The sequence below is a fragment of the Seriola aureovittata genome, chromosome 19, assembly GCF_021018895.1.
Source record: "Seriola aureovittata isolate HTS-2021-v1 ecotype China chromosome 19, ASM2101889v1, whole genome shotgun sequence".
NCBI classification, from domain to species: domain Eukaryota; kingdom Metazoa; phylum Chordata; class Actinopteri; order Carangiformes; family Carangidae; genus Seriola; species Seriola aureovittata.
In genome coordinates, this window is record NC_079382.1 from 20,687,409 (window position 1) to 20,714,029 (window position 26,621).

At 42.2% G+C, this 26,621-nt stretch overlaps 1 protein-coding gene across 8 annotated transcripts in view; it reads right to left on the reverse strand.

Annotated features, from left to right (window-relative positions):
- epha7 (eph receptor A7) overlaps nucleotides 1-26,621 on the reverse strand; it is a 94,367-nt gene that overhangs the window by 17,036 nt on the left and 50,710 nt on the right. For 5 of the 8 annotated variants that reach the window (XM_056404981.1, XM_056404980.1, XM_056404984.1 and 2 more), the window contains exons 6-8: nucleotides 8,098-8,222; nucleotides 5,555-5,723; nucleotides 2,700-2,808 (exon numbers count right to left, since the gene is read on the reverse strand). In XM_056404981.1, coding sequence (XP_056260956.1) covers nucleotides 2,700-2,808; nucleotides 5,555-5,723; nucleotides 8,098-8,222 — 403 coding nt within the window. Of the gene's footprint in view, nucleotides 1-2,663; nucleotides 2,809-5,554; nucleotides 5,724-8,097; nucleotides 8,223-26,621 lie in introns of all 8 variants that reach the window. The other 3 variants (XM_056404979.1, XM_056404978.1, XM_056404982.1) reach the window with 1 other exon arrangement.

Sequence of the window (26,621 nt, forward strand, 5' to 3'; positions counted from 1 at the left end):
TGCGGGAGAAATAAACGCCCTCAGTTTAAAGAATTTTAATGTGGTGACTGACGCTGCGTCTGACAAATCTCCCAACAAAACCGGGAGCACTGAACCCAACAGCCCAGCCTGGGAAAAGTAGCTCGAGCGTCTCACTCATGCAACATATCAGATAATACACACACTGCGGAGGACTGTTCAACATGTCTTATCATAAATATCAACGTGTTGAAGGTTCGCTCAAGCCACAAGTGATGGATATGCACTTACTATAGATGAAAACAAGTCTCCACTGTTCACTCTGCATTTTTTTAACTCTTACAACTCCATCCTGTTTTTCACTGCCTTCATATACAGGCCTATGACATCATCAAAACACATCGTACTCAGGCATCTCTAGCTATTTTGAACTGAGTTGTAAAAGCCAGGAAGTGAACCTTTAGTTAAGTTATTTTAAACTCTAATGTTTCCAATGTGAAGAGAGACTTTTCATGCTCATGCCATATGTTGCTTTATTCACACTAAGATAGAAATGCCATCGACCGATGTGTTATTGATTGTACTGTGTTTATGTAACAAAAAGTTTTATGCAGTTATTTTGAAATTGAAATATGGATGCATGGAGCAGTGGTTCTCAAAGTGGGGTCTGGGGACCCCCAGGGGTCCTTGAGGTTGTTCCTGGGGGTCCCCACCCAGCAAAAAGCGGAATCATTTATTTTCATTACATTTCCATCCACAAGTAACACAATGACAGTATGTTTGAAATAACTGTGTGAAAAGTTTGAGAACCACTGGCACAGACGGCAGTGTCCATGTTCCTGAGATATAATCTAAGACAAACAAACCAAAAACTAATTTTTATGGAGATTGTCACTTCCTGTTTTTCTTCATCGTATACATTCACAACATGGGAGCTGTAAGTCTCACTTATTTTATGCAAAGACTATGTTCCAGGCTGAAGATACAGAATCAACAAAGGACGAGCAACTGCATATGAACATAACTGCTTCTCTGATAAACAGTCAAGTACAGAAGCCTGTGTACATTCAAACTTAAAGACTCTGACATCCAAGGTGCATCCAATCACAGAGTGTAGAACTCCATTACATGCAAAGGAAGTTGAAATAATTAAAACTGATGGTTATCTTACAAACCTGCAGTGGCGTTAGATTTACCAGGGGAGAGCTGCGTTTCAGTGTAAGTGTCAGTAAAACCAAATCTTGACATGGGAGTTTACAGGCAGCTTTGGGATGTATGTCTGTTTGCATCACTTGGTTCACCTGGGTGATGCAAGCAGGGAGCGTAATGTCGTCATGGAGTTGGTGAGTTCCCATACACAAAGGTAATATATGTGCATATATTAATATATATAGGCTATGTATATATATATATATATATATATAAAATAAAAACATATGTAAAATAATATATGATACCTATTAGACAATAGGCAATTTCATTCCTTGACATATACAGTATGTCTAGCTCATACAAATACATATGTTTATGCACTGTATGCTTATATATCCATCCTAAAGCCTGTCAATGTATGTTGACTGTTTAAATTAATGAGAAATTAATAAGAAAAATATATAGTGTATATATGGTATTATATATAGTGTGTTGTTTTATTAAACTTATATATATATAAATTAAATATACTGTATATCATTGATATATGTGGTTGTGTTGTGCCATATAAAACTTATATCTTCAGAAATCCAGAGGATGTATATTTGTAATAACTATATATCACCTTATAGGTGACATTCATAGCAACATCACTCTTGATATAAGGACATATATAATATATATTACATTTCTGTCTGGGTAAGCTGTGAGATAAAGTTGACCTCTGTTTTTCTTATGCTTAACGTTGGATAATTCTACGTTATATAATGTAAATATTACATTTTTGTGGAACTGCACCATGGTTTATAGAAGTTTAAAAATCCAAATGTAGAGGTAATTGATTGGTCTTTGGGAAAAGTTAGCATTAGCTTTAGCTCCTGTTTGTCCTCTAACCCTGGATGTCCAAACAATAATCAAGTGGATTGTTATTTAAACTGAAGATAAAGTGAATTAGTGTCTTTTTATACATGATTTCTACTCAGATTAATGGATCTTGTCTTTGATTGCCACCACAGATTCTGCTATTACTGGAGAGTTAAAGTCACACTGATGTGTCTGACATCTGTAACATCCTGGTCTGACTAAGTTATGTCTCAGAGAAGAAGGCGGGCAAGGAGAAGCTAATTCTAATGAACCCAACATTAACAGCAAGCTGTGATGAAATGCTGTTCGTGCAGATGGAAACACAGCTGAAGTATGTGAGGAAATGGTGATAATGACAATGGGCAGGGTGCTTTGTGATGGTGGAAAAAAAAGCGCAGTGCCATACTTCATCCCGCCCTCAGGATCTCACAGTCACACACAGGAATGCAGAGCCAAAGCTTTCTCGCTCTCGAGTACTTGTCTCATAATGGCTCTGCAAAAAATGGCTTAAAAATTTTTTTGTTGGGGCTGCAGGGATAAAAAATAAAAAAATAAAAAATGATGCATTACAACCCATTAGCACAGCATGCCACAAGATGATGGGTGCACGTGTGTGTGCGCATGTGACGACTCCACAGACGTGGAGGCCTGTGAGTGACAGAAAGGCTAATTGACAAGCGCAGACTCACAGGAGCGGAGAGTCAATGGGGCCCGCGAGAGCGTACCTTCTCCCGATGATGAAGCCGAACACCATGAACACCAGGATGATGGTCCCCGCCACGGCCACCACCGCTATGATGATGACGGGGTTCTGCTCGCTGGAGACAATCGCAGCTGATGAGACGCACACACACACACACATGGACAAACATACAAAGAGAAAGAGAGAGAAATGCACAGTGAGAACTTCAAGCACATCAAAGAGCAACAATCTGCAGGACATAATTGAGCCAATGAGCGGCCTGGAGATTGATAAACCCACCCACCCCCCCTCCTCTGCTCCCCTCAGAGAGTGGAGGAGGGACGCTTCTATTTTTGAGCCGTCCTTATACACACGGCTCTACTGTTTCAGAAAGTGGGCTTAATAGTCCCAGACGGCAACGACGATGCCCTTCATCTCAAACAAAGACACATTCAGGTTGGATTGTTTCCCATTCAGAGCTCTCACAGTGCTCAGACTGTTTGCATTGACACACTGCCGATTGCTCCGAAGAATGGCTCCCCGTATAAAGTCAACGCGAGGGGTGTTTGTCGGGGGAAAATTCATGCATTTTAAATCAAGTGAATCTGAGATGTATAAATACTTGGAAAGAGAAGAGAATTATTTTTTGTTTTGTTTTGTTTTGTTTTCCTGGCCTGTCTGAGGAGTAGGGCGATGAAAAACGTGGTGACATTTGATCAGCTGTTACTGTTCAATATTTCCCTCAATTGTCTAATTCGGGAGGAATTAAAAGGACTCAACTGTCGTATTACACACCGGCAGGTTTCTCTCTAGAGGCCGTCACAGAGGAGACTAGTGGTTCACTGTGCTGGACAAGGACACTTTCACTGGATTGCAAACTTCTAACCTTGTTACAGGACACACTCTGCGTGTGGTATGAGTAATTAACGTGTCCTTTTGTGCAGAAATGTTGGATGGGAGGTGGGCGGGGGCGTATTTTATTGGGCAGGTTGGATGATGGTGGAGCTACAAACTAAGGAGAAATGATGACTATGTGATGGATTATAATAATTCTTCATTATCTTTAACAACAGAAGTGAAGATGTCACTGTGATCGTGACACAGACATGTTGCCAGATTTGGTAACACTGTGCCTACACACAGACTTACACCAAGACCCGTGTTAGGCATATTTTTCACATTGTGGATGTTCCTTGAACATAGCACATACCCATGATTTTTCCAAAACCTTTAATAAAGGAAGGAACAGCAGTAACTCAACCTGATGTGTCCATGTTTACAGTATCTATATATATATATATCTAAAGCACAAACAGCTCACAGCAGCCTCCCTCTCCAAAACCCACAGTAACACACTGTGATACTCAGGGTAGAGCTAATGTAACTGATTAGCTTTAAATGAGTTTATCCTCATGACGCTACAGTAGCTTGTCCTTATGCTTTGAGATTTTTTTTTTTTCCCATGATGTCTTGTCAGCATAAAGTCAAAGCAATTTGTGTTTGCTTTGCTTGAAAGCAAATAATTTCCCAGGGCTATTACTATAATAGCTGGAAACATTAACAGGTTGTACATAAATCTGGAGCTGAAAGCCAGTGCTACAAAATGATGTGCTGATATACTGCTGTGGTCATATGCTGCTTCTGTTTGGGGAGGGTGGGGGGTAGGCGTCGGTGCGTTTGAGGACATACTAAAATCTATTAAATCAGACAGGGGCAAACTTGCAGGAAAAGAGGGGATGACCATTGAAGAGGTGGGAAACGTAAGACTGCATCACGATGACACATCAGTCTTCACTTTTACTACCTTTGTTAACTCATATAGTGAGTGAGTGTAGCAAGTTCATTCACACTTTTACATTTCTGTCGTGGCCAGTTAGGGTGGATTTCACATAAAGATGACTTCTTTTTTATTTTGCACACATGTTAACAGAACTAATTGCACCTGACTCAGAATTGTTGAAAAAAGATGGCTGGACTGTGAATGACTTAAAAATAATTTTGACTGATGAGTATGGAAAAGGAAAAACATTTTTTCCACATAAAACTGACCTACTTAAAGGGGCTATTTGTGTTTCTATCGAGCTGTGAGCGGGCGGTGGGGACTGTCGCCTGCCAAGAGCTTCAGCCATCATTGTGTTTACAAAATAAGAGGTTATAATACGTCCTCTGAGCAGCGCTTCTTCTTCAGGGCAGGCTGGAGGCTGCAGTGACTCGGTATCGGAAAGTGACCAGACGGACTGGGGCTAGCTGGTTAGCGTGCTAACTTCAGTAGAAGAAAAGATGTGATAGAGACAAGAGTTAACATTGTTGTTGCTTTCCACCTCTGGAGACAGCTCTTGGTGAATAAAGAAATGAAGTTTGATGCTGAACTTACAACGTTTCTTTTAGACTGGTAAGTAAACAGACGTTAATGCTATCGATAGCTATGTAGCAATAGCAAAACTTACAAATATCTCCTCTAAATGACCAATTCGTCAGCACTGAGGACAACAAAGTTCTATGAAACACAATGTACATTAGAAATTGTCTATACTGCATCCTTCTCTGTGTTCAGTTGTTTTCCACTGCAATTTATACTCATATGTGTATGCATACGTTTAGTTAACCATAAAATATATAAAAAAATATTAACTGAATCTAAATGTCTTCACAGTCCGTGGGGAAATGAGGTGAATGGAAACAGAACAGGAGGTTTAAACTGTGGGAAAAAAACAAAACAGAATTGCTTTGGGTGATATGTGGATGCTGTTTATATGCTCAGAGCCCATTTTCTGTTCATATCTGAATAATTTATACACATTTGTTTACATCCCTGCTATACAGGAAGCATATAATGCACAACTGCAGCAGTAGCAGTGGAAAAGGATGTGTACCCCCCACCCCCCACAACCACCCTACCTGTGGCCTCCTCCTTGGTAGTTATCTCCAGTCTGGGGCCATAGGTCCCGTACCCTGCCTCTGTGAAGGCCCTGATCTGGAACACGTAGGCCGTGCTGGGCTTCAGGTTGTTCACAGTAGCTGATGTGGACTTGGACCTGACTGTGGAGTAGATCTTGTCCTTCTGATCCTGTGCAGAGAAAAAAAAAATCATCTTTTATTCCAAAAAACAGTTATAGGGGGGAAAGAAAAAAAAAAAGAACATCTAACTGCTGTGTGAAAGCCCGGCTAATAATTGAGTCTTATTGAAGTGTTGTTATCTTAACGTCTTTGCTTCAAAACTACGGATATACTTCAGAGGATGTAATTACCTGCACTTTGAAAATGAAATGAGTGTGATTAAACCGAGTTTCATCCAACTAGATACACAGAGTGGTGATTTAAGATGAAAATATTCAAATTTAGTAGCCATTGTTATATTCAGTCAATACATCATAAATTCTAAAATAGTGTAAACCTTATTAACATTTCATTTATCAGAGCTGCAGAGACAACCAGGCCTTCATTTACAAGAGAAAGGCTTTCCTCCATGTTCCCTCTTTTTAGTATAAATTTTCAAACTTTAGTAAGATCCATCTGCATTTTTCTGATCGGCTCATGGTTTAATTTGCTGTTGATACACCCTCAACACGTCCCCTGTGTTTACTTGTTGTCTAAGTAAATTAGGCATAACGTATATTTCTACAGTACCACCTCCCTCTGTACAACAGGGAGAGGCATATCGTACTCACTGCTCTGCCACTCTCAGTTTCTGCTTTCTAAGAAATGCTGTTTTCAGTCACAATTTAATTACACTTGCTTCTACTTTGCTGTTTTTTTTTTTTTTAACATCAATGAAACACAAGGGTTCCTGCACAGATGTTTAATATTAAAAACCATCCGGTGGCTTTTAAAGGGCATAAGGTCACATTTTCTGGGTAGACTTGTGTGAAATGTCATGAGGAAGCAGGGTTTATTGATATAGTGATAAAAAAACAGCAAAGTTGAATCAGTTGAGAATGATAAGCTAAAGAAAACCAGTATTTCTGTTAAAAACATAAAGTTCACTGATGAACTGATAACTGCTGTGGAAATGTGCATTATGCTGAAAAATACCATACAAACTATTGAGCCATAGCAAAGTCCACCTATGGGTGGGCGATGTAATGACTATACCGGATATATCACTGCTTGTTGGTCGTGGGATGTAGCAAATGACTATATCGTGCCACGTGTGTGACATAGAGGAGGTGAGGTGTGTGTGTGTGTTTTTGTATCTGGGGCGGAGGGAACTGGATAGAACGAAGAAGAAGTGAAGCGCCAAAGCGAGTTTATACGTGATCAGAAACAGTAACTGAAAATGGAAGCGGACAAATTCGTTAAATGTCTTTCTCAGGGAATTTTGTCTAATGCCCATTTTTTTATTGTCAAATTTAATATTGCTCCAATTGAAAACACTAGTGAATTCACAGTAAAGAAGAATGTTTTAATGCAGGGACTACAGTCATCATACTGGTGGGATTTTATGCATCAAAGGGTTAAATTGCTCATTTATGAAGTGCTTAAGAAGATATTTCAAAATATCGAGATACATCGTGTATCGAGATATAGCCTAAAAATATTGCGATATTATTTATTTATTATTATTATTATTTATAGGCCATATTGCGCAGCCCAGCAGAGTTTAGTACCAGCTTTTCTTTGATGATATTTGAGATTCATAAAATTGGTAATTATGCTTTATATTTATTGTAGGTTACAGAAAAACCTCAAATTTTTTACTGCAATAACTGCCTCACTATGAGATGTCCTGCCACATAGAGAACATAAACACGTATAAAAATATATCTTCTCCATCAAAGAATCCATTTGGATGCACAGTGTGCACGCATTGTGTACTCTGTTGTTGAACTGTAAATGTTTTGCTCGGCAAAAGCCCAAATGGAATGCCAGGGTCTGTTAGGGGTGTAGTCGTTGTTTCCAATTTTCCACTTTTACAGCTGGGCAGACCAAAGCCACAGTACGTGACATAGGAGACTGATTTGTCAGTGTGTGTGCGAGAGGCTGTGGCCAAGCAGGACTGGCACCGGAGCTCTGCTACCCTGCCTTTGATTTGCGGGGTTAAATTCGCTCCATTAAACCTTTGCTGTAAAGAGCTGATGTGTTCAGACTTGAAACACGGAGTGGGGGGGGGGGGGGGGGGGGGGGGGGGCAGCAGTATAATCTATGTGGGAGGGGAGAGGAGATAACAGTAACAGATTGCTAATTCTGGCAGTGCAGCAGTCACGGATTGTGTGTGCGTGCTAACATGTGCGTGGGGGTGGCTGTGAAGGACTATAGCCTGATTAAAATCTTATGAGCATCTCATTCATTATTGCAATTATGAGACAAAGAAGGTACTTGCAGAATCTTGTGAATTCCACTCACAGCAGCATGCAGATAGAATACAAAATGAGGAGTCGGCAAAAAGTGAATGCGAACTGAGAGGAAGGGAAAAGGTTTCAGGAAGACACAAACAAACTCACTTTTTCGTAGTATTTGATTTCATATTCCGTGATGACGCCGTTGGGCTGCTGTGGCTCCTGCCAGGAGAGCTGGATGCTGCGCTGTTGCACTTTCTCCTTGATGACCTCGCTGACCTGGGATGGAGCTGTTTAGACAAGAACATGTCAATAAGCGAAGGGCAAACCCACACACACATCCCCAAACACACACACACACACACATCCCCAAACACACACACACACACACATGTACGAACCAGTCACAAATCAGCCGCACTGACTCCTCCGCCAACACTCACTCAGAGACACTCACCCAGCTCATGAATATTCATGGCGTGCTCCTAAATGTTTACACCTCATGATCGAAATTTCAATTACAGTGCAAACAGCGGAAGATAGCGTTACCCCCTAGCCAGTGGAAAACTGCAACATGTAGATTATGAATAACAATTCAGTTCAATTAATTCCAACATTTCCAGTGGAACAAGCAGGCACTTACTCTCCCTGATGACAGAGCTGTTGAAAAAGCCTCTCAGAGGGAGAGGGGTGTACCTATAACCCTCTGACACCAGTCTTATGCACACCAATTATCTCTGGCTCTTTGAGTGACTCATTTCAAGTGTCTGGCTGCCCGACTAAGTGCTATCACATTTAGATTTGCTAAACAGCACATATACACAGTTTTATTTATTAGATGTCAATACCAATGGTAAATGATGACACTGAACTTAACAACCTTGTGTAGATGGAGCTTAAAACCCACACTGGTGCCATGTAATGTCTCAGCAGAGACCTACAGCCCTTTTATTTACCGTAACTACTCCTAATGCTACTACTGCGACAGCACAGCCCCTGCTACTGCACCACTACTGTTGCTGCTGCTCTCACTGCTGAAGCACCAGCCACTGCTGTCATTACTAATGATGCCACGGCTACAGCTGCTGCTTATGCTACTCTTAATGCTACGAATGTTACTACAACTACTTGCTAATGCTGCTAAAACTCCTCCTGCTGCTACTGCTGCTGCTAAATCAATCATTATAATTACATGGAAATCAAACGTGATTTAAGGTCGATAAAGCAGCACATTTCTTGGCGACTGAACAAGACGTAAAAAAAAAAAAAAAAAAACACTGACATATTGTCACTTTATAAAGTTGATATGGTGAAGTTGTTGTTCATAAACTAGTTGCTAACTTTGTCTGCTGTTTGGTGCTGGGCAGGGAGTGCACAGTGGGTTAATTAGAGCTTTTTTCCACTGATAATAGCTGCTGCTGGAGATGAATTGATGAGAGTTAAGAATAGACAAAAACAATGAGATGAGAGTTGCTGAAATGCCACGCATAACAGAGAGCAACTGCAGAGTTGAGCAATACTGTTTGTCACGACACCTACCCTGTTCATATTACAATATTTTGATCCATTTATACCAAAAAACTCTGATTAGTGTTGCTTTAAGTCTGCTACTGCAAAATTTCGACCTGTTAACAATACAAAAGAAAATTGCTTCAAGTATTTTGCAAAATTGATGTTTGTTTTTCTTGATTCTTGTGCTTTATTCTTTCTTGTGTTAGGATATAAATGCTAATTTTTATAAAGTTCCTGAAGATGATTTGTATTATTAAAAAGCAGAAATATTCTTCATTTGCTTACAGACCCTAAAGAAAATGAGTTTGATAAGCTGGAGTGTATCACTGCTGCTGCTACTTCTGCAGCTGTGCTTGCTGCTTCTAGTGCAACTTCCATTACCTTTACATCATTATCATCATTATCTTAATTATAATCACCATCATTTTACAGCACCATTCTTAAGGACCCCGGTGAGGAAAAAAAAAAAAGAGTAAGCTTTTTGGATTACTAAACCTCACCCCAAGGAGATGATGCTTTCAAAAAGAAAAAATGCTTACTGCAAATCTGCAACACTAAACAGCCCCAAAAATCCTTTCTGTAAACATACTGTGAAATGTTGATGACTCATGCTGCTCTTGGGGCAAAACATATTAATTAACAAGTCTTAGCAAGTTTGAAAAGCTGTCCTGGGGACGACTTGAACTCTGAGGTAAAAGCCACTTGTCAGACGTCGTGCTTTGATTTGTTTCCTGGGTCTTTTTTTTTTTCTTCCACGGATCAGCAAAGTGCTTTCAAATGAAAGCCGAGCTTGTGAATGAAGAATTAACTCCAGAGAACATGTGGATTCTTAAATGGCACCGTAATCTCATGACTCCGGTCGATCATGTCATCATGAGCAATTCATATAATAATCGTTTGATGGTGTGGTATGTTCCAAAGTCTGCAAATTGTACTGTCAAGAGACGACAAAGGATAAAACCCTTTTCTCTGGATGGTTAAAAGCTGCTGAAGCGCTGACGTGTCTGTGTCATGCTCAGTGATCCAATAGGAGCGGACCTCTGCAGCCTTAATGCAGCCTGACCCGAGGTTGTTGTAAGATGACCTGCCACTAATAACTCCGGCTGGATTAAAACCTCATTAGGCCTCATCAGCATTCCTCACAAGTAAAGCACACAACAGCGGACACCCAAGACCTTGTCAAAAACCTGCTGTTGTGACATGTCCCTTCATAATCCACCCAAAACACAGGAACAATGTATCCTTTCTCAGCGGAGTCGGCCGGTCAAAGGGACGATTGTGTTTTCTCTCCCGAGTCACAACAAGCAGTTAGTGCAGCTTAACTCCGTCCAATTTGGCTGCTTTCTCTGCCCCCGTCCAGACGGTGTCCTTGAAATATGGACCTTTCTCATTCCCGCTTCTAATTCTGGTCTGGGTTTTATGGGCACTAAGTGATGCTTCTTGTCTGTGTTTACTGCTTTAATCTGACATTTGCTTTCATGCCCTGCAGATGCATTTTTCTACCCTGCATGTGCATATAGTGACACTGATATTTACAGAATAGACATATAAAGTAAAGTTTCAGTGACTAATAGCGAAACATTGCAACTTATTTTACACTTTTGGATGGTGGGTCGAGGTGGGCGGGGCTTGCACGTAATGTTTTGAAAATTCACTGGAAATGTAACTAGCTGTGACACAACACGCTGCCTTGAACATAAATCTCCTACAGCACTTTTTCAGATCATCAATAAGAAAGAAAAGGACCCACATGCTGTTTTTAAGAAAGCGGTAAGAAAACGAAAACATAATGATTCATGGTGATGCAATCCAAATCCATCTCTTTGCCTTTTTCTGTATCGCTTGCAACCACAGACAAAACATACTGAAGATCTGCTTTTTTTCTGCCTTTAACTATTCAACAAATATTCAAAATGTCTTAATCTAAGAAGGAGGATTACATGTTGTGATCTTATTCTATTACAATACATCACTATGACGTGAAAGGGGAAGGCTCCAGTTATTTGGAACTGAACATCCATAAAGTTGAGGGACTAACAAGAGAGCCGTTAAACTGGATGCAGCAGAGGCAGAGAAATCCTGACTTTTAGTCCCTTGTATGGCAAACGCTTCAAAGACACTGGATTCTGCCTTTCCCATGATGCAACTCAGCGGTATGTTTGGTTAGATGAGTGGGACCAGGTGTCTCAAACTGCTGACCTAATGACCAGTCGAAGCCTTTTGAATATCCTGAGATCCTTCAGATATCCTCACTTTCAGTCCCTATTTTGGGGCAAGCTCCAAAAACGCTGGATCATACAATTCCCAAAATGCAACATGTCTGAAACTACCAATCTCAGACCAGATCTAGCCTTTTAGATATCCTGACTTTTGGTCCCTAGTACAGTTCAAGCCCCAAACATGCTGGATCTTACACCTACCTTGATGCAAGCTGTCGGTCAAACCAGGGTCTTAACCCGCCAGCCTGAGCAGGCTGAGTTTGATCAACCCTGTGCTAATTTAAAAAAAGAATATATGGCTCTGGCTGAGGACGGCAGCGCTCTTCACTCATGATTGAAGTGGCAGCAGTGATATTGCCTGAGACAGAGAGCCGGCAGGCAGCATGATGAGCTACTTTCCCACACAGCTTCTCCTCTTTCCAGAGTGTGACGCAGGCTCAGGCACCAGATCTGCCCCATTTACCCCCCTTTGGCCCACAGCTGCAGTAGCAATGACTCAGCCCAACCCCGGCCTAGCCCAGCCCATCCCTGCCCCTCCTTCACTCCCTTACCACCGCCACGGGTGACAGCGAGAGCCGTGGCCCTTGTGTTTCCACTGAGATCATGAGATCAGTGAACGGTATTAGCGGACGCGGTGTTCCAGTTCGGCTAAAAGGTGCTCATTCCACGAAGGTGATTTTCAGAAAGAAAACTCAGTCACTCTCCATTTCTCTGGGCTGTGAATGTAGACCGGAGTTGTGCATTATTCTAGAAAAACCCTGCTCCTCTGCCCCCCCCCCCCCGCGGAGGCACTGTGGTGACAAGCCATTAATGACTGACTTGACATCACGCGGAGCAGACCCAGTCAGCCGCTCTCAGACAGCGTACCTGTGGGGCTTAACACGGCGGAAAACTGTATAATTGTCATGCCGCTCTTAAAGAGACTGGAAAGGCATTTGTGCATTCATTTTTCAATATTAGAAAATGTGTTAGTGACCCTGAAAAGCTCCTCCTTTAAAGCTAACTGATCCAGAAGCCAGTCACCGGCGTGCTCTGCATTTGAATATCTTATGAATACATTAGACGGTGCGTTTTTTAATATCCTCTTCTTTCACTCAGCCGGCTGATTCAACTCTGAGGCAGAAAAAAAAAAAAACAGCAGAGCGGAGGTAGTTCATTACATAAGCGTCTTTTTCTCTGCCTCTGTGCTCGCCTCATGGACCGTACCGATGCTATAAACTCATATATTAATTACTGCTGTTTTCAAGATGTGCTTGTGTGTCTTAACGCCAACAGCACTATCTGTGTCGACGTGCACGGGATTGTTGGTGTTTAACAGTGTTTTAAAGGTTTTTAATCTTTTTTAATTTGAACAGGAAATGTCAAATGTCTCCTTTAGGAAAAAAAAAAAAAAATTCCTTTGGGCTCAATGTGGGCACAGAAAACAAACGCAAAGCACGTCTGACTTACAGTGTCAAAAGGTGGAAATGAAAAATGTTTGACAAAGGAAACAGTGCAGACATTTGGACATTTTAGAGCAGCAACTGACACTATGTGCTGAGTAAAAGCACATTTGACACATTATGAAGAGTTCTTTCATCAGCTTAAAGCTGTGCTGCTCTTTTTTGCAAAAATCAATAATAAAGGTCTCATATTTTAAACTTTTCCGGTATTAGAAGTGTTGATCCATGAGAAGATATATAAACTTTTTTTGTAGTTCTACATCTCCTCTCTCAGGCTTCTCTCTGGAGCTCTAGTAACAACAGGTCGGTGAGCCAATCAGAAGAGAGGAGGCTAACGATGGAAATCTACCTTAAACATACTTAAAATGCTGCTTTACCAGCCGGCTCTGCTCCTCATTACATCAAATATTTTACACTCTGACTTCTGTTGATGCTTTTGACATGCTGTGTAGGTCTATTCAGTTTCCTCTTTCATCGCTGCAGCTGAGCTGAATATTTACAGTTCAGGGGGAGACTCAGGTTATTAGACTGAAGTCTTTTTAACACATTATCTACAGCAGCCTGTGAAGAAAAAAAGGACTGCCGACAGTTTGGTCCCGGGCGTGGTTGACGCTAACAAGGTATGACATAATCAGGATTACTTCTACTTGATGTTGTGACTCTCATAACAGAGCAGAGAGTGGCTTATGTTAAATGTTGGCAGCTCAGGAGAAACGTACGTTTAAGGAGCGGCCTACGCACAGTACCCTAAAAATGTCCGCCATACAGCAATCGGTGAAAAATACTGACTTTAAATGTGAAACTGCTTTATTCAGTGATATAAACGGCCATGATCACCTGGTCTGTTTGTTGCGGAGAGGACCACTAACACTGAAGGAATCCAAACCAGGAGAAGCTTACGGCAATGGCGGTGAAGACAACAACCAACATCACCCAATGCCGTCTTTTGTTATTGTTTTGATTGAGAGACCCCTATTGGCACAAGTTACATACTGTGCATTTGAAGGTGCACTCCAGCTATTATTATTGGATTATTATCCAAGCCTGAAGACATCGTCAGGAGTTATTTTCTCAGACTTGAAAAGACTTGACAAAGCTCCTCTAGAGCCACGGAGGACTAGTAAACTGACTTTCATGTGTATAGTTGGTGGAATTCCCCTTTAAGGTCAAGGCTAGGCAGCTTAGTAAAGTTAAATGAAAAACCACTTTGGATGACATTAAAAGACTTCACTCATTCTCAAAAAAAATGCGTTGCATGAGCTGAGGATTTTACAGTGGTTCATTGGATTTCGCTGGTGGGATCAAGATCAAGCATTGAACAACTTCCACTCGGTGCCATGCCACCACGGATAGCATCTTTTTATTTTTAAATTTTAAATAACCTTTTAGCCCGTTTTAGCCTGTTTTGGTTTTCTCGCCTACAAACCACTTTCTGGAAGGAAGTCCGGTGGCCCGTGTTGTCTGTTGCAGCGTGTTTGTGTATTTGAGTGTATAGCAAGTATTTGCAGCACATGTTGTCAAATGGATTGTGTTTTCTGAATGTGTTTGTGTTTTGTCTATTTGTATGTGTTTTCTTAAGTTGAGCTCTCAGGGCCACCGTAAGAACAGTTGTGATAAACCCACAACTTCATTCTGCTCCCCTCCCTTTTAAAACCAAACTCAGATCCTTGAAGGACTTTATATCATCCCATCTGATCAATATAATTCGCTTACAAGATCTCCGTTACAAAGACCATGTGGATTTTTTGGTGTCAGGACGCAGCAAAAAAGCTGCAGCGTATCTTCCCATCAAAGCGGTGGCGGCATCATCTCTGGAACAGTTTGATAGTCCGACGATGCCAATTCACCGCTAACGCTTCAGGTGGAGGTGCATGAAATACCCTTGAACCAACTGTGTTTGAAAATAGAGTTTTAAAGAGCCTGGCAGAGGACAGGGTGCTCGCTGCATAACAATGCCGGTCTAGGCGGGGACACCTTTAGTGACCATGCAGGGAGGTCAAAGGCGCCTCTGCTTGAAAGCAATTAGCCGGGGCCTGATTTGAAGGAGACCTAGGCTGGGATCTTTCATGTTCTATAGGGCTGACAGCTTCAGAGGTGATGGGATGATTATTAATACATATCAGATGTTTTCACCGCTGACAGCTCAACACAGCCATCAAATTTCCCCCCTCATTATTTTTGCAGTTCAAGGACCCCACTATCATATATTCACATCGACTCTGCGGATCAACAGAGAGGTATCAAATCCAATTCTCTTTTCCTCAGAGCTTTTTTTTTTTTTTTTTCTTAAGTGCAACAGTGAGGTCTGATGAAATGTGCTTATCAGATGACGGTGGATGTTCGGCCAAAGAGGAAGCGCATTAGATGTCAATAAGAGTTTCTACAGTTAAAAGAACCCCCCTCTTGAATTCTCCCAGTGCTCAAGCAGGTAAATGTTTTGTTTTTTTTGTTCCTCCTAGAGTGCATCACCCACACTTAACAGCTTAAGTACAGCCCCTGTGCTCCACTGCGAAGCCCAGAATCAGAATCACAGCGGAAGGTCAGCAAAGGGAAAATTGCATTCATGCTACACTGACACGCACACGTGAGGCACACTGTGCATGATTGCGCCTCCAATTCTTCCCGACGGTGAGCTCATTTTAACCTGCAGCGGAGTTTCCCGTGGCCCGCACGCTCGCATGTTCATATCAAAAATGCCATTTGCTGGTTGTAACAGATGCAGAAATCAGTGGTCAGCTTTGTTACATAATTGTTAAGCCAGCAGGGACCCCGCTTATTGAAGAAGCACTTAGCTTTCCTGTGTCAGTATCCAAATTAGGGAGCAGGGCTGGCAGCCTATCATCAGTGGCTCTCAGCACAATCCCTGATTTCTTCAAGTCAGCTAGAATTGGGTCTGCAATAGCCATATTTATTTTCCCTCATGTAGGGCATGAATAGAGTCATTTCGACTCCATTGTACCGTGGCCTGAATTTACATAATCATACGCCGGTAATGGTGAAATGATGGCTCTGTTCACACTGGGCACTAAAACACATCTTGGGGTGATCCTGTCACAAATGGACAGGTCTACACACCGGGGGGAGGCGACACCAGGCTGATTCACCTTTACAGAAAACAGACAAACAATATTCAGTCTCTCAGTTGTAATGCTGTGTATGTCAGAGTCCTGAGTGTGAGACTGATATTGATTACTGATAGATCTGACAGCAAAATGTCAGCTATATTCCTCTTTTATATAAACACAAATATGTTTGATATAACATTTGTTTTTAAAGATTCTTCTTTAATCAGTTAATTATCTTATTTATCTATCTGATTATCTTAATGATTTATTATTACCAGTTAATTTATATTACAATATAGTGACATTTTTGACAGTTCAATTCATAAACAGTTAATGAATAAAATAATACCCATGTGGGTGCAGCAGTTTTTGGCCAGTCTAGGAAAGGCTTTCTTCACATTGATCCAAACACTCTGTACAGGGCTGAGAAATTAACCGCATGAATCAAACAAATTAATCACAATATGATTTTTTTGTTTTGCATATCGTTCAGCCCTAATTCTGTACAACCACTGTTGCTGTAATGAGACACTGAAAGGATAGCTAAAATGCTGTTTGTTGGCACATTTCTATCGCCAAATGGAAATGGTTTCTGTTGCTCAGCCAACGAAGAATGGGGCCCTCTAGTGGCGAGGATGGTGTAAAATATACTTCCAGTGATAAAGTGAAGAGAAAATTTTCAAAAATGCATAAAGGCTGATTGTTATCCGACACAGGGCGGCCATACTCCCCCCGTTTTACCTCATAGGGATAATCTCACTGGACTCATTCTGATTCTGCAGCTCAAACCAACTTCTGAGGCGTTCATGTGACGCCGCGGCAATCCTCTCCTCCAGCTTTACTGCCAGTTCAAATCATGTATGTTTCCTCTTTTCACAGTTTTGCCACCACAGATAAAATAAAATATGAGCAGTGAAGCAAATCAAGTCTGTTGAGCCGTATTTTAACGCTAGGTGTGAAGTGTAATTTCCTCCGGTGTCTCGCAGAAGAACCAGGTCGTGTTTGTTAAAAAAAAAAAGGTCAAAATGATTAGCGGGACAGATGGGAAACAGCAGTATGATTCACAGAACAATCACATGGAACATAAACTACATGTGTACTGCAGCTTGATTGTGCCCCCCCCCCCCCCCATGTATTCACCACAGACGTAAAACAGAGCCTCTTGATTTAAAATCCTTAACCGTCCACATTAAGAAACATGGGGCCCAGTTGTTTGTAATGAACGTCCCAGGCTGCCAAATAAGAACATTTGTTGACTTACTCTGGCAATCATAATTATTGTGACAATACACAGCAGGCCAGCATGTGTGTGTGTGTGTGTGTGTGTGTGTGTGTGTGTGTGTGCACGGGGGGATGTAATGCAATGTGATGTGAGGTGGCGTGGTGGGACGGAGCGAAACGCTTTGAGATGCAGACTAGTTTTCAGGGAGGTCGCTGGAAATAAATGACAGGGTCAAAAACAGAGGAAAAAGCTCCGCGAGTTTGTAAATAAACCTCGGTTTTTGTTCACAGTCCATTTTCATCTGAACCCACTTAATCAGAGTAAATCCCCACAAGAAGTGCCTGGCTGCATGATGTACAACCTGATATCCTCGTGCTTAATTGCTGAATTTCCTGAATTCATTGCCCAGGCAGCTTGATGAAGTCATAAAAATACGCCATGCTTGTCCAAATCCCCCCTTTTTTTCTGCTGGTGAGCTGTGTTATAATGATGCTATCTAACTCCGGCACTGTCAGTGAGAATACATTGTGAAACAAACAGGCACAAGCCAGATGAGAAATGAAAGCACTGGTACTTGTTATAATGTACATGCTTGGCTTTGCTTATCCGCCGCCTCACTGACCTTTTTTCTCCCCCCACTACAAGCAGCTGCGAGGCACGTCTTTTCAAATACACGACCGGGCTAAGCATAGAGATATGCGTGTGCATACACAGCGGCTTTATCGTTTATCTTAATAAAACAAAGACCACGGAGTGAAAAGACACAGAGCCGATTACGGCGAGGAGCAGGCGCGGTCGACGCTGGATATTTACAGGGGCCGCTAAGCAGCCAAATGGCCTTCCAACCTCTTTGCTTCCTTTAAATGTCAAAGCGCAGCCTGAGGGCCCTGCGCTCCAATCTGAAAGCGTGATTGGACGTATGAGCACCACGGGGGGATTGATAAGTGATACAATTCACAAAAATGCACTGTGCCGCAGACCGATGGTGCACACCTGGTCACAATCCGGAGGCACTGCTATTATTTGGAGGTTTCACCCGCTATAGTCGCATTTATCTGCTGCTTCACACAGAGGCAGCTGCTCCTGACGCTGCTTTCACTCCCTTATCACCAGCGAATAAATCTAAATGTTTTGGCATTCAACGTGAAAAATATTAAAATTTTCAAATTAAAAGCCACCGCTGCCGTTTTGCAGGATGTGGGGGACATATGATCGCTGAGGGCTGGCATCATAAACATCCATTTATTATAGAAATACCTCTGTCATCAGGAAGATGATCATATTAATCAGTGCTCATATGCTCTTTAATCACAGTCTTGGACGGGCTCCATCCCAGGGAAATCATATCCAGGGCCCCTCCAGCCGCCTCTGTAATTTTGCTCAGAGCAGTCTAGTCCAACACGACGCTGATTGCCAACAGATCTAGGCCAGGCCTGCAGCTCTCCAAGACACCACACCGTTAAATCAGAGTCTAAGACGAGTCCAGCAAGCACCGAAAATGACCCCTGCTCAAAAACTGCCGGCAGACAGCTGCGTAAGGTGCTGAATGTGCTCCCTCGGCGCTGTAGTCTGGGGTTGCTGAGCACCTTGAATCTGTCGACAAGTTCAGATGAAGTGACAGCACGCCAACTTTGGTTATTTCAGCAGCCGTGGCTGCTGTTTTTCAGATTTCATTTTCCAAGAGGACAGAAAGCAATCTGCCGCACATCAAGTGGGAGGAAGCAGCAAAGAGTGCAAACACACCTCATTCCAGAGGGTCTCACCCTCATCAAAGTGAAATCTCATTTCGACATGACAACAAGCAAAAACAACCGACCTCCCCTGAACCTTCAGGTCAAACCAGAACCAACCAGGCAACCTGGACAACTGCCCCAAAAGCCCCAGGACCACTGTGATCATCTGATGGTGCAAATAATAAAGGGCCATATGCACCATATGTAATCTGGGGTCCCATTCTTCTAGAAGGGTCGAGATACTTTTCTTAAGACCTTTATATTTAATTCAATTCAATTCAATTTCATTTGTACAGCACCAAATCCTAACACGCATTACAGATTTACTTTACAGAGAATTATAGAGAGAAACCCAACAATGAGAACTTTTCATAACAGCGGATGGACCAAACTCCAAGATAAGAGTATTGATCGATGTGTGGAGCTCCAGGCTAAAGATGGCACAGTGTAAATGGAGAACTGAAACAATGAGTCATTTAACTGATCATTTAATAAAGAAAACCCATTGCTTTATAAATATGTATACTTCTTAGTCATCTATGGTTATAGACCGTAGACCTCTGAGAGGCTCTGAGCGTCCTCTCTTCTGATTGGCTCACCAACCTGTTGTCACCAGAGCTCCAGAGAGCAGCCTGAGAGAAGAGATGTGAAACTACACTGAGATGGTTCTTGGTTCCACAAATATATCTTCTAATGGATCAACACTTCAAATAAAACACAGATATATGTTAAATTTGTGCTCTGGGATGTTGTGTTGTGTCATTTTTACTGTTTTCACGAGTAATCAAGAAAATGACCATCAGGTTACCAATACTGTTTGTATTGTACTGCATTAGTCTTGACTGGGAGGAAGGAGGACTGGGATAATCAGGCCCTGGGTGCACGGCCTTATGGTTGCCATGCACAATCTAACACAGAATATATATGACGGTGTCAGACAGTATGGAATAAGATTATTTTAACAGCCTTAAAGATACTTCAGGGGAAAGGGGAGAGCGACGTCTCCTCATGGCCTTGTGATTCTGACGTCTCTATTTTAAAAAATACCTCATGCTGAAAGGTGTTCATGCTTAGTCACCTTCACGCTGGCAGTTGTAAGGTAAACGCTCTGATGCCTCTGTTTTTGTTTTTCAAATAACCACACTGATCCAATAAATGACAGTGATAATGACCTTACAGGGAAAGTACGGGACTCATTTTAATGGGCACTTGGGTTTGAATCAATCGCCTGCATCTGCAGGACGTTAAGAGCGGTGCAGAGCCGGAGTGAAAGAGCACCTGGTGATAAGGGATAAGACCGGAACGCCCAGTCGACTCAGCAGCAGCCCTGTAATCAAGGGGACGGCCTGATGCCGGCAGCCGCTTTCGTGATGAGTAACCCCAAGGCCAGACACTCCAGACAGGCCTCCAGCCAGACGGCATGTGGAAGGGGGAACAAAAAAAAAGAAAAATTGCACAAAAGCCTACTTAGTGGCTTGACTGTAGTTGCAGGGATTGGCTTTTTTTTTGTGTGTGTGTGTGTGTGTGTGTGTGTGTCTGTCATCAGCAGTGAACTCTTCTATCGCTCATCTGTCTGCTATGAGCTCACTTGATGTCTTCTTTATGCACAGACAAAAAGCAAATGACAGGACGTGAAGGGAACCAGACAGCAGCGCACAAACGCTCGCGACTGGGTGTGTCGCTTCACACTCCACGGAAAAAAACAAAAACACACACACCAGGCGTATTTGTCCTGGAGAGACACTTTGTAGTGGTAAACTCGTGTGTACCGCCGCGTGGAAAGTGTTGATCCTTTAAACGATCGGCCTCCTGAGCCAAATCTTTTCATGTTCATATTCTGTTAACTTATGGAAGCAGCTAACTGATTATGATTAATGACTGCTAAACACAGAGAGAGACAAGCAGTGACTCGATCTCTGTGGCGCTTATGGATATTGTGGGATTTAAAAAAAAAAAAAATTAAAAGAAATACATATCAGGCTTCTGGAACAATTTCAGAGATGGTTTGCCACAACTCATTGAGTGTAACAATCTGTTTAGATCAAATTCATAACGATGATTTATTAGCGAGCGTCATGTAAAAGCTGTTCTCAGTGCTAAAAAGCTGTCGAGTCTAACAAGAGTATTCCCAGACTCGTAACCAGCGCAGCCCGCCCTCCGCCGGTTTTCAGCCGGAGCTGCGCTGAGTGATCGGCTGCTCGCGGAGACAAAAGCCAGCTCTCAGGTTGCTCGGCCGAACTCGGCACAGATTGGCTCCCAGCTCCCCTCTCTGCCCTACAAAGGCATATCCTCTGTCCTTTGTCCGACACCTACAGCACGTCTCCCCGCAGTCACCGCTGGCTTCCAGGCCGTAATGGCTGGGCACAGAGTCAGATTCGCTGCATGGAGAGACGCTGCTACACCTGCTAGATAAACCAGAGGGCTCCCAGAGAGAGAGAGAGAGAGAGAGAGCACAACCTAAATCCTCTCTCCGAGTCTTTTTCTGGGGGAAGAGGGCAATGAATGAAGCAAATATGACCTTTGACCTTGGACAGAGGATTGCAGGAGGGCTTGCTGAGGTGGGAGATGTTGCTGTTTGCCACTGCGCTTGTTAAACTGATAATCCCCCTGAAAACATTTGCTATGATTAGAAAAGCTTTTCAAAGTGCCTCGCTTCTACACTACAGTTGATTATAACTAGGTTAAGTGAACAGCTGCTCCACGGGCCCCAAAATTGTGCTCACATGGTACTTTGGGTCGCCGTTTCAAATAAAATCTTCTTTTATGGCAAAAATACATCTTGACTACGTCTGCAACTAACTGTAACTGACTGATTAATGTATTGATATTCTAGAATAATCAATTCTTTCATTCAACAAAAATGCGAGAAATTGTCCAACACAATATTTTGCTCGGGTCCCTTTAACATTTTTACCTAGCCATGGTTTTCCACCTATATTTTTCAGGCTTCAGCGATATATGATATTACTGCCAAACAAAAAAAAATAGAAAACTATCACATATGGTGGGAAATTACAATATTTCCAACAGTATAGAATATTGCGATATTCAATATTATCAATATCAAATATAGGTCCAAGCCTGTTATTTTGTTGTTGGGGTCTTATTTTTCACAGACGAACAGAAAAGATGGTCCATATGAGCATCGGAGCATCTTCCAAAACATGTTTTCCTCTGGAGCTGTCATCCTACAAAAACATTCAGTGAATGAGTGACTGGAGAAACCCCACCACAGACGGAGACTGAGGAGGTGCCAGCTCCTCCAGCCACAGACTACGAGAGCAGACTAGAATTCCTCACAGCCGCAAGACTATTTGAGCTCAGGGCTGTGACTTCTGCCTTCTCTCGACTTGACTTTTTCCTCTGCCTGCTGCTCTCTCCACCTGTGCATAAAGCCCACAGCTGACAGCAGAAGTTCACAGCACCTCTCAGAGGGCTGTCAAAAGTCAGGGAAAATGCATGAAATCACTTATTTTAAAAAAGAAAAAAAAAAAGGCGGGTGAACAACAGTGAATATCCGGAGATAAATTGCAATATTTCATTTCATTAAGCTAACTGTAGAACTGGACATCCGAGCGAGATAATATAACACTGTAATCTCAGCAGAAATCTGTATTTAAATACACATACCTGCAGCTCCTTTGAATATCTAAGATTCTCTATGATATTATTTGTTTTAGGTGAAAGAAAAGAATGATTTGAGTTGTGTTTGTTCATGGCAGACTGTGTGTGAGTGCTGTGTGAACAAAGCTTCATTCTTCAACAGTCTGAGCCCCGGCTCACTATCATTATAATGATGTCATTATTGCAAGATAATTAGCCTTGAAAATGTATCTTGGGAAACAATCTCATAGCTTGTACTTTCTCCTTCGAGCAAAGTGTCTCTGTTTTGCTGCCAACTATATATTGGACTTGATAATGACTCTTTTCTTCTTTTGGCTGGTTACAGAAATTTACTTCACAATATCCAGCGCGATGGCTTCGCCTTAGCGCAGGTAATACGAATAACAGACACTCTAATGAGATGTCAGAGATCATCAGCGAAGCTCGGGGAGAAAATAGCGGTGATATTGAGAAGGACTTCAAAACACTGCTGTGAGCTGAGCAACATAATACACCCAGCATGCTCAAGGTGGCACCTGGTGGCATTAAGCAATCTAGAAAGGCATTTTTTTTTTGTAACAGCTCTATTAGCTGTATAATGTTTTCTCATTTTGGCTGTTTCATGGCTTTGTGGCCAGCTTATGGAGAGAGCTGCTTAAAACGACAGAGGCGAGGAATGGTTACATAAAACTGCGGGCTGAGCAGATGAATCACTTTCCCTACTGGGTAAAGAAGAAGCCTTTGGAAAGTCTTGTACCTTCTTGAAGTCAGCAAACTGATTAAAGTTTGGAGACCGGCCAGACAAGAAAAAAAAAAAAAGAAGCTCAATCTGTATTTAACTGTTTTTTTTTTCTTTGCTCAGAATCATATTTCTATTTTGTTTGAGATGGAGAAAGAAGCAGGTACGGCACAAAGAGACGCTGTCAAAGTGGGTCTTTACAGAAAAGAAAAAAAAAAGGAATGAAAAGCAATTTCTTAATCTATCCCTGCTGCAAATACCACGCTCTGGTCAAATAAATTCTCAGCCTCCACATGGAAATAATCAGCAGCCAATGCCTTGAACACATTGTGTTGTCTCTTAAAATGCCCACAACTGCCATTAGTCACACTGGGACAATTAAAAAAAAAAAAAAAAGCTGCCCCAGCCCTTCCTTTGTAAATCTGTCTGAATTGCCTTAATCCTTCACTATTAAACTCAAGAATAGTTGGTGGAACCATTCATATCTATATAGACGGCTGCTCTGCGCAGAGCTGTGTGGATTCAGGCTCAGAAAGAAGCAGCAGGGGGTGGGTGGGTGAGGGACCCGGGAGGGAGAGGGGTGAGGGATGGGGTGTGTGTTGGTAGGGGTGTTTGTGATGCAGATTCTCCACTAGAAGAGGACCACCAGCAGTGTGGAGCACAAACACACACACACACACACACACACACACACACACACACACACACACACACACACACACACACACACACACACACTCATACAGTATGTCGGTTTGTCAGTATATCAGGCAGATTCTGGCCTTGTGGAAGTCACACGTATGATCAGCCGGTCGTCGGGGGTGTCAACCCCCCCCCCCCCCCCCGGTGATGTGATGGAGCGAGGTTCAGGATTTCACCCAGCAGACTGCAGAGATGTCAGTGTGCCTCAGCCTGCACGAACAAGCTGATGAAAGACTTTAACTCATACGGGTGTTAATTAGGTCTAGTTCAAAACTTAATACTTTTTTTGCGAAGACTGAAATGTGTCTGTAGCACACAGTACTGCTGTCATGATCTCATTTATTCTTTCATGTAGCCTCATTTATTCTTTCATTTCAGGTGATTCCAGATTCAAATAACAACTAATAGCAATTCTGGGCTGTTTAATTTGGGTTCTGATATTTTAGCGTCTAAGAAGTTGGGTTTTTTTTTCATAAATGAAGAAACTGCTTTGTAGATAATCAGAATAAGCCAAATTTCAAATAATGCCCAGCTCTGTGTATGAATAAAACTCTCTTTAACCTTCTACTACTGTTGTCTGTTTTTTCTTTGGCCAGGAAATTGCGATGTTATTGAGAATACCTACTAGCTATCTTGCTAAACTTGCAAGCAAGCTATCTTGGGGTTAGATCTCAGAGCTCAGACTGTATGAACTCGCTGAAGTTACTGGCTATGATTATATAAAAAAGTTTCTCTCCTGACGAAGTCCAAATAGCATAACAGCACCGTATGAAACCGGACCAAAGCAGCTGAAAGTTGTGTACCAAAGCGAGTGACAGAGGGCTTCCCAATTGAGAGATGAAGCCCGACATCCTGATTAAAGCCGGCAAGGTGTCACATCATTGTCAGCCTTTGTGTATTGGCTGCAGGATTTTGCCATTACTGTAATTGGTGATTTCTGTCTGATAGGCAGCGAGGGAAGCGAGGCTTAGGACTTAGTGGGAGGGCCCGTGCGAGAGTTTGCTTTTCAGGGTGCTGAGCTTCTCTCAGACCCCCTTCCCAATTACCCCTGGAACAATGACAGACAGGCGGCTTTTGCCTCATTGTGTCAGGCGTCCGGCATGTTTACTTAGCGTATCTCCAATCCACTTTGTCACCAGTTAATTGGAGAGCGACAAGTTATTCTGATGCAAATGCCAGGCATGTTCGCACAATTTAAAACCAGCTACCTTCAGTTAGCTTGAGGTGACAAAATAACAAAAAAAACCTTATTGACAGTCTGGGGGAGAAGTCTTCCCCTCCTGCAGTACACCATGCTACGCTTTCAGTAGGGGGGGGGGGTGACTTTACAGTATGCACTCGTCTCCAGCGGCTGTCACACTTTGGACTTCCAGACTAAATTCACCTTGTGTTATCATCTGCGATTTGAGGCCAGAAAGCACAGGATGTTATCTGCAGCGTGTCAGATTAACAAGCCCGTAACAGTTGAAATATATCCAATCAGTGCATTAAGTCACTGAATCTTTCAAGCTAGATGTAATTTAATTTTGCATGGCAGACAAAATCAAATACCGTCTTGACATTAATAAGTGATTATCTCTCGTCACTGGAGGAGTGTTTTCACAAAAGATGAACCTGCTGAAAACACGAGGTGGGGGGTGGTGGGGGAGGGGGGGGGGGGGTCTCTGCAGGCCTTTAATTTCATCTCTCATCTAGACGTCTACAGCCAAAGTATACTGGTCTTAACACATTGTGACATACTTCTTTGGCAGCATTGTATGGCGAGTCACCAGTATGATAGGGAGATGATTTGGGAGGAATTTACAAATTTAATTAACTCAGTCTCTAAGGATACAAGCTCTTCCAACTTTCATTTAATGTAATCTTTCTTCGGAGAATACATTTCATCACACGGTTTTCACAGAAGAATAGCTCTGCTCGGTCTCAATACTCCACTACACGCAGTACACAGCGGCTGCTTAGATCTACAGAGTGTGAACACACAGCTCGCATTTGGGGCACGCATCGGTTTTGGGGTCGCGGTTTGGTAGGTTTTTTGGTGCACCAGAGAGTAAGATTTTTGTCGTTCTTTTTCTTCTCCATCTACTGGTGATGAAAGCATCTGCCAGGTAGCGAATACGTCCTGGCCGAGCGCAGTTTGAGCTCGTTTATATGATGCAAAGGCGAAGGGACATGCTTACAGGGCTCCAAAAAGTATAAGTATGTTAATGTTAGTTACCAGATTTCTTCAGTGTTGCAGGCAAACCAAAATGCAATCCAAATAACAGATTAACAACCAGACAGTTTCCTCAAATCCATGGTGACATCTTTATATTGCTTATATTGTCCAACCAACAGTCCAAAACCTAAATATATTCAGTTTAATATCAAGTAAGACAAAGAAAAATAGCAGATCCTTCCATCTGAGAGGCTGAAACCAGCAAATATTTATCATTTTTCCTTTAAAAAGTAA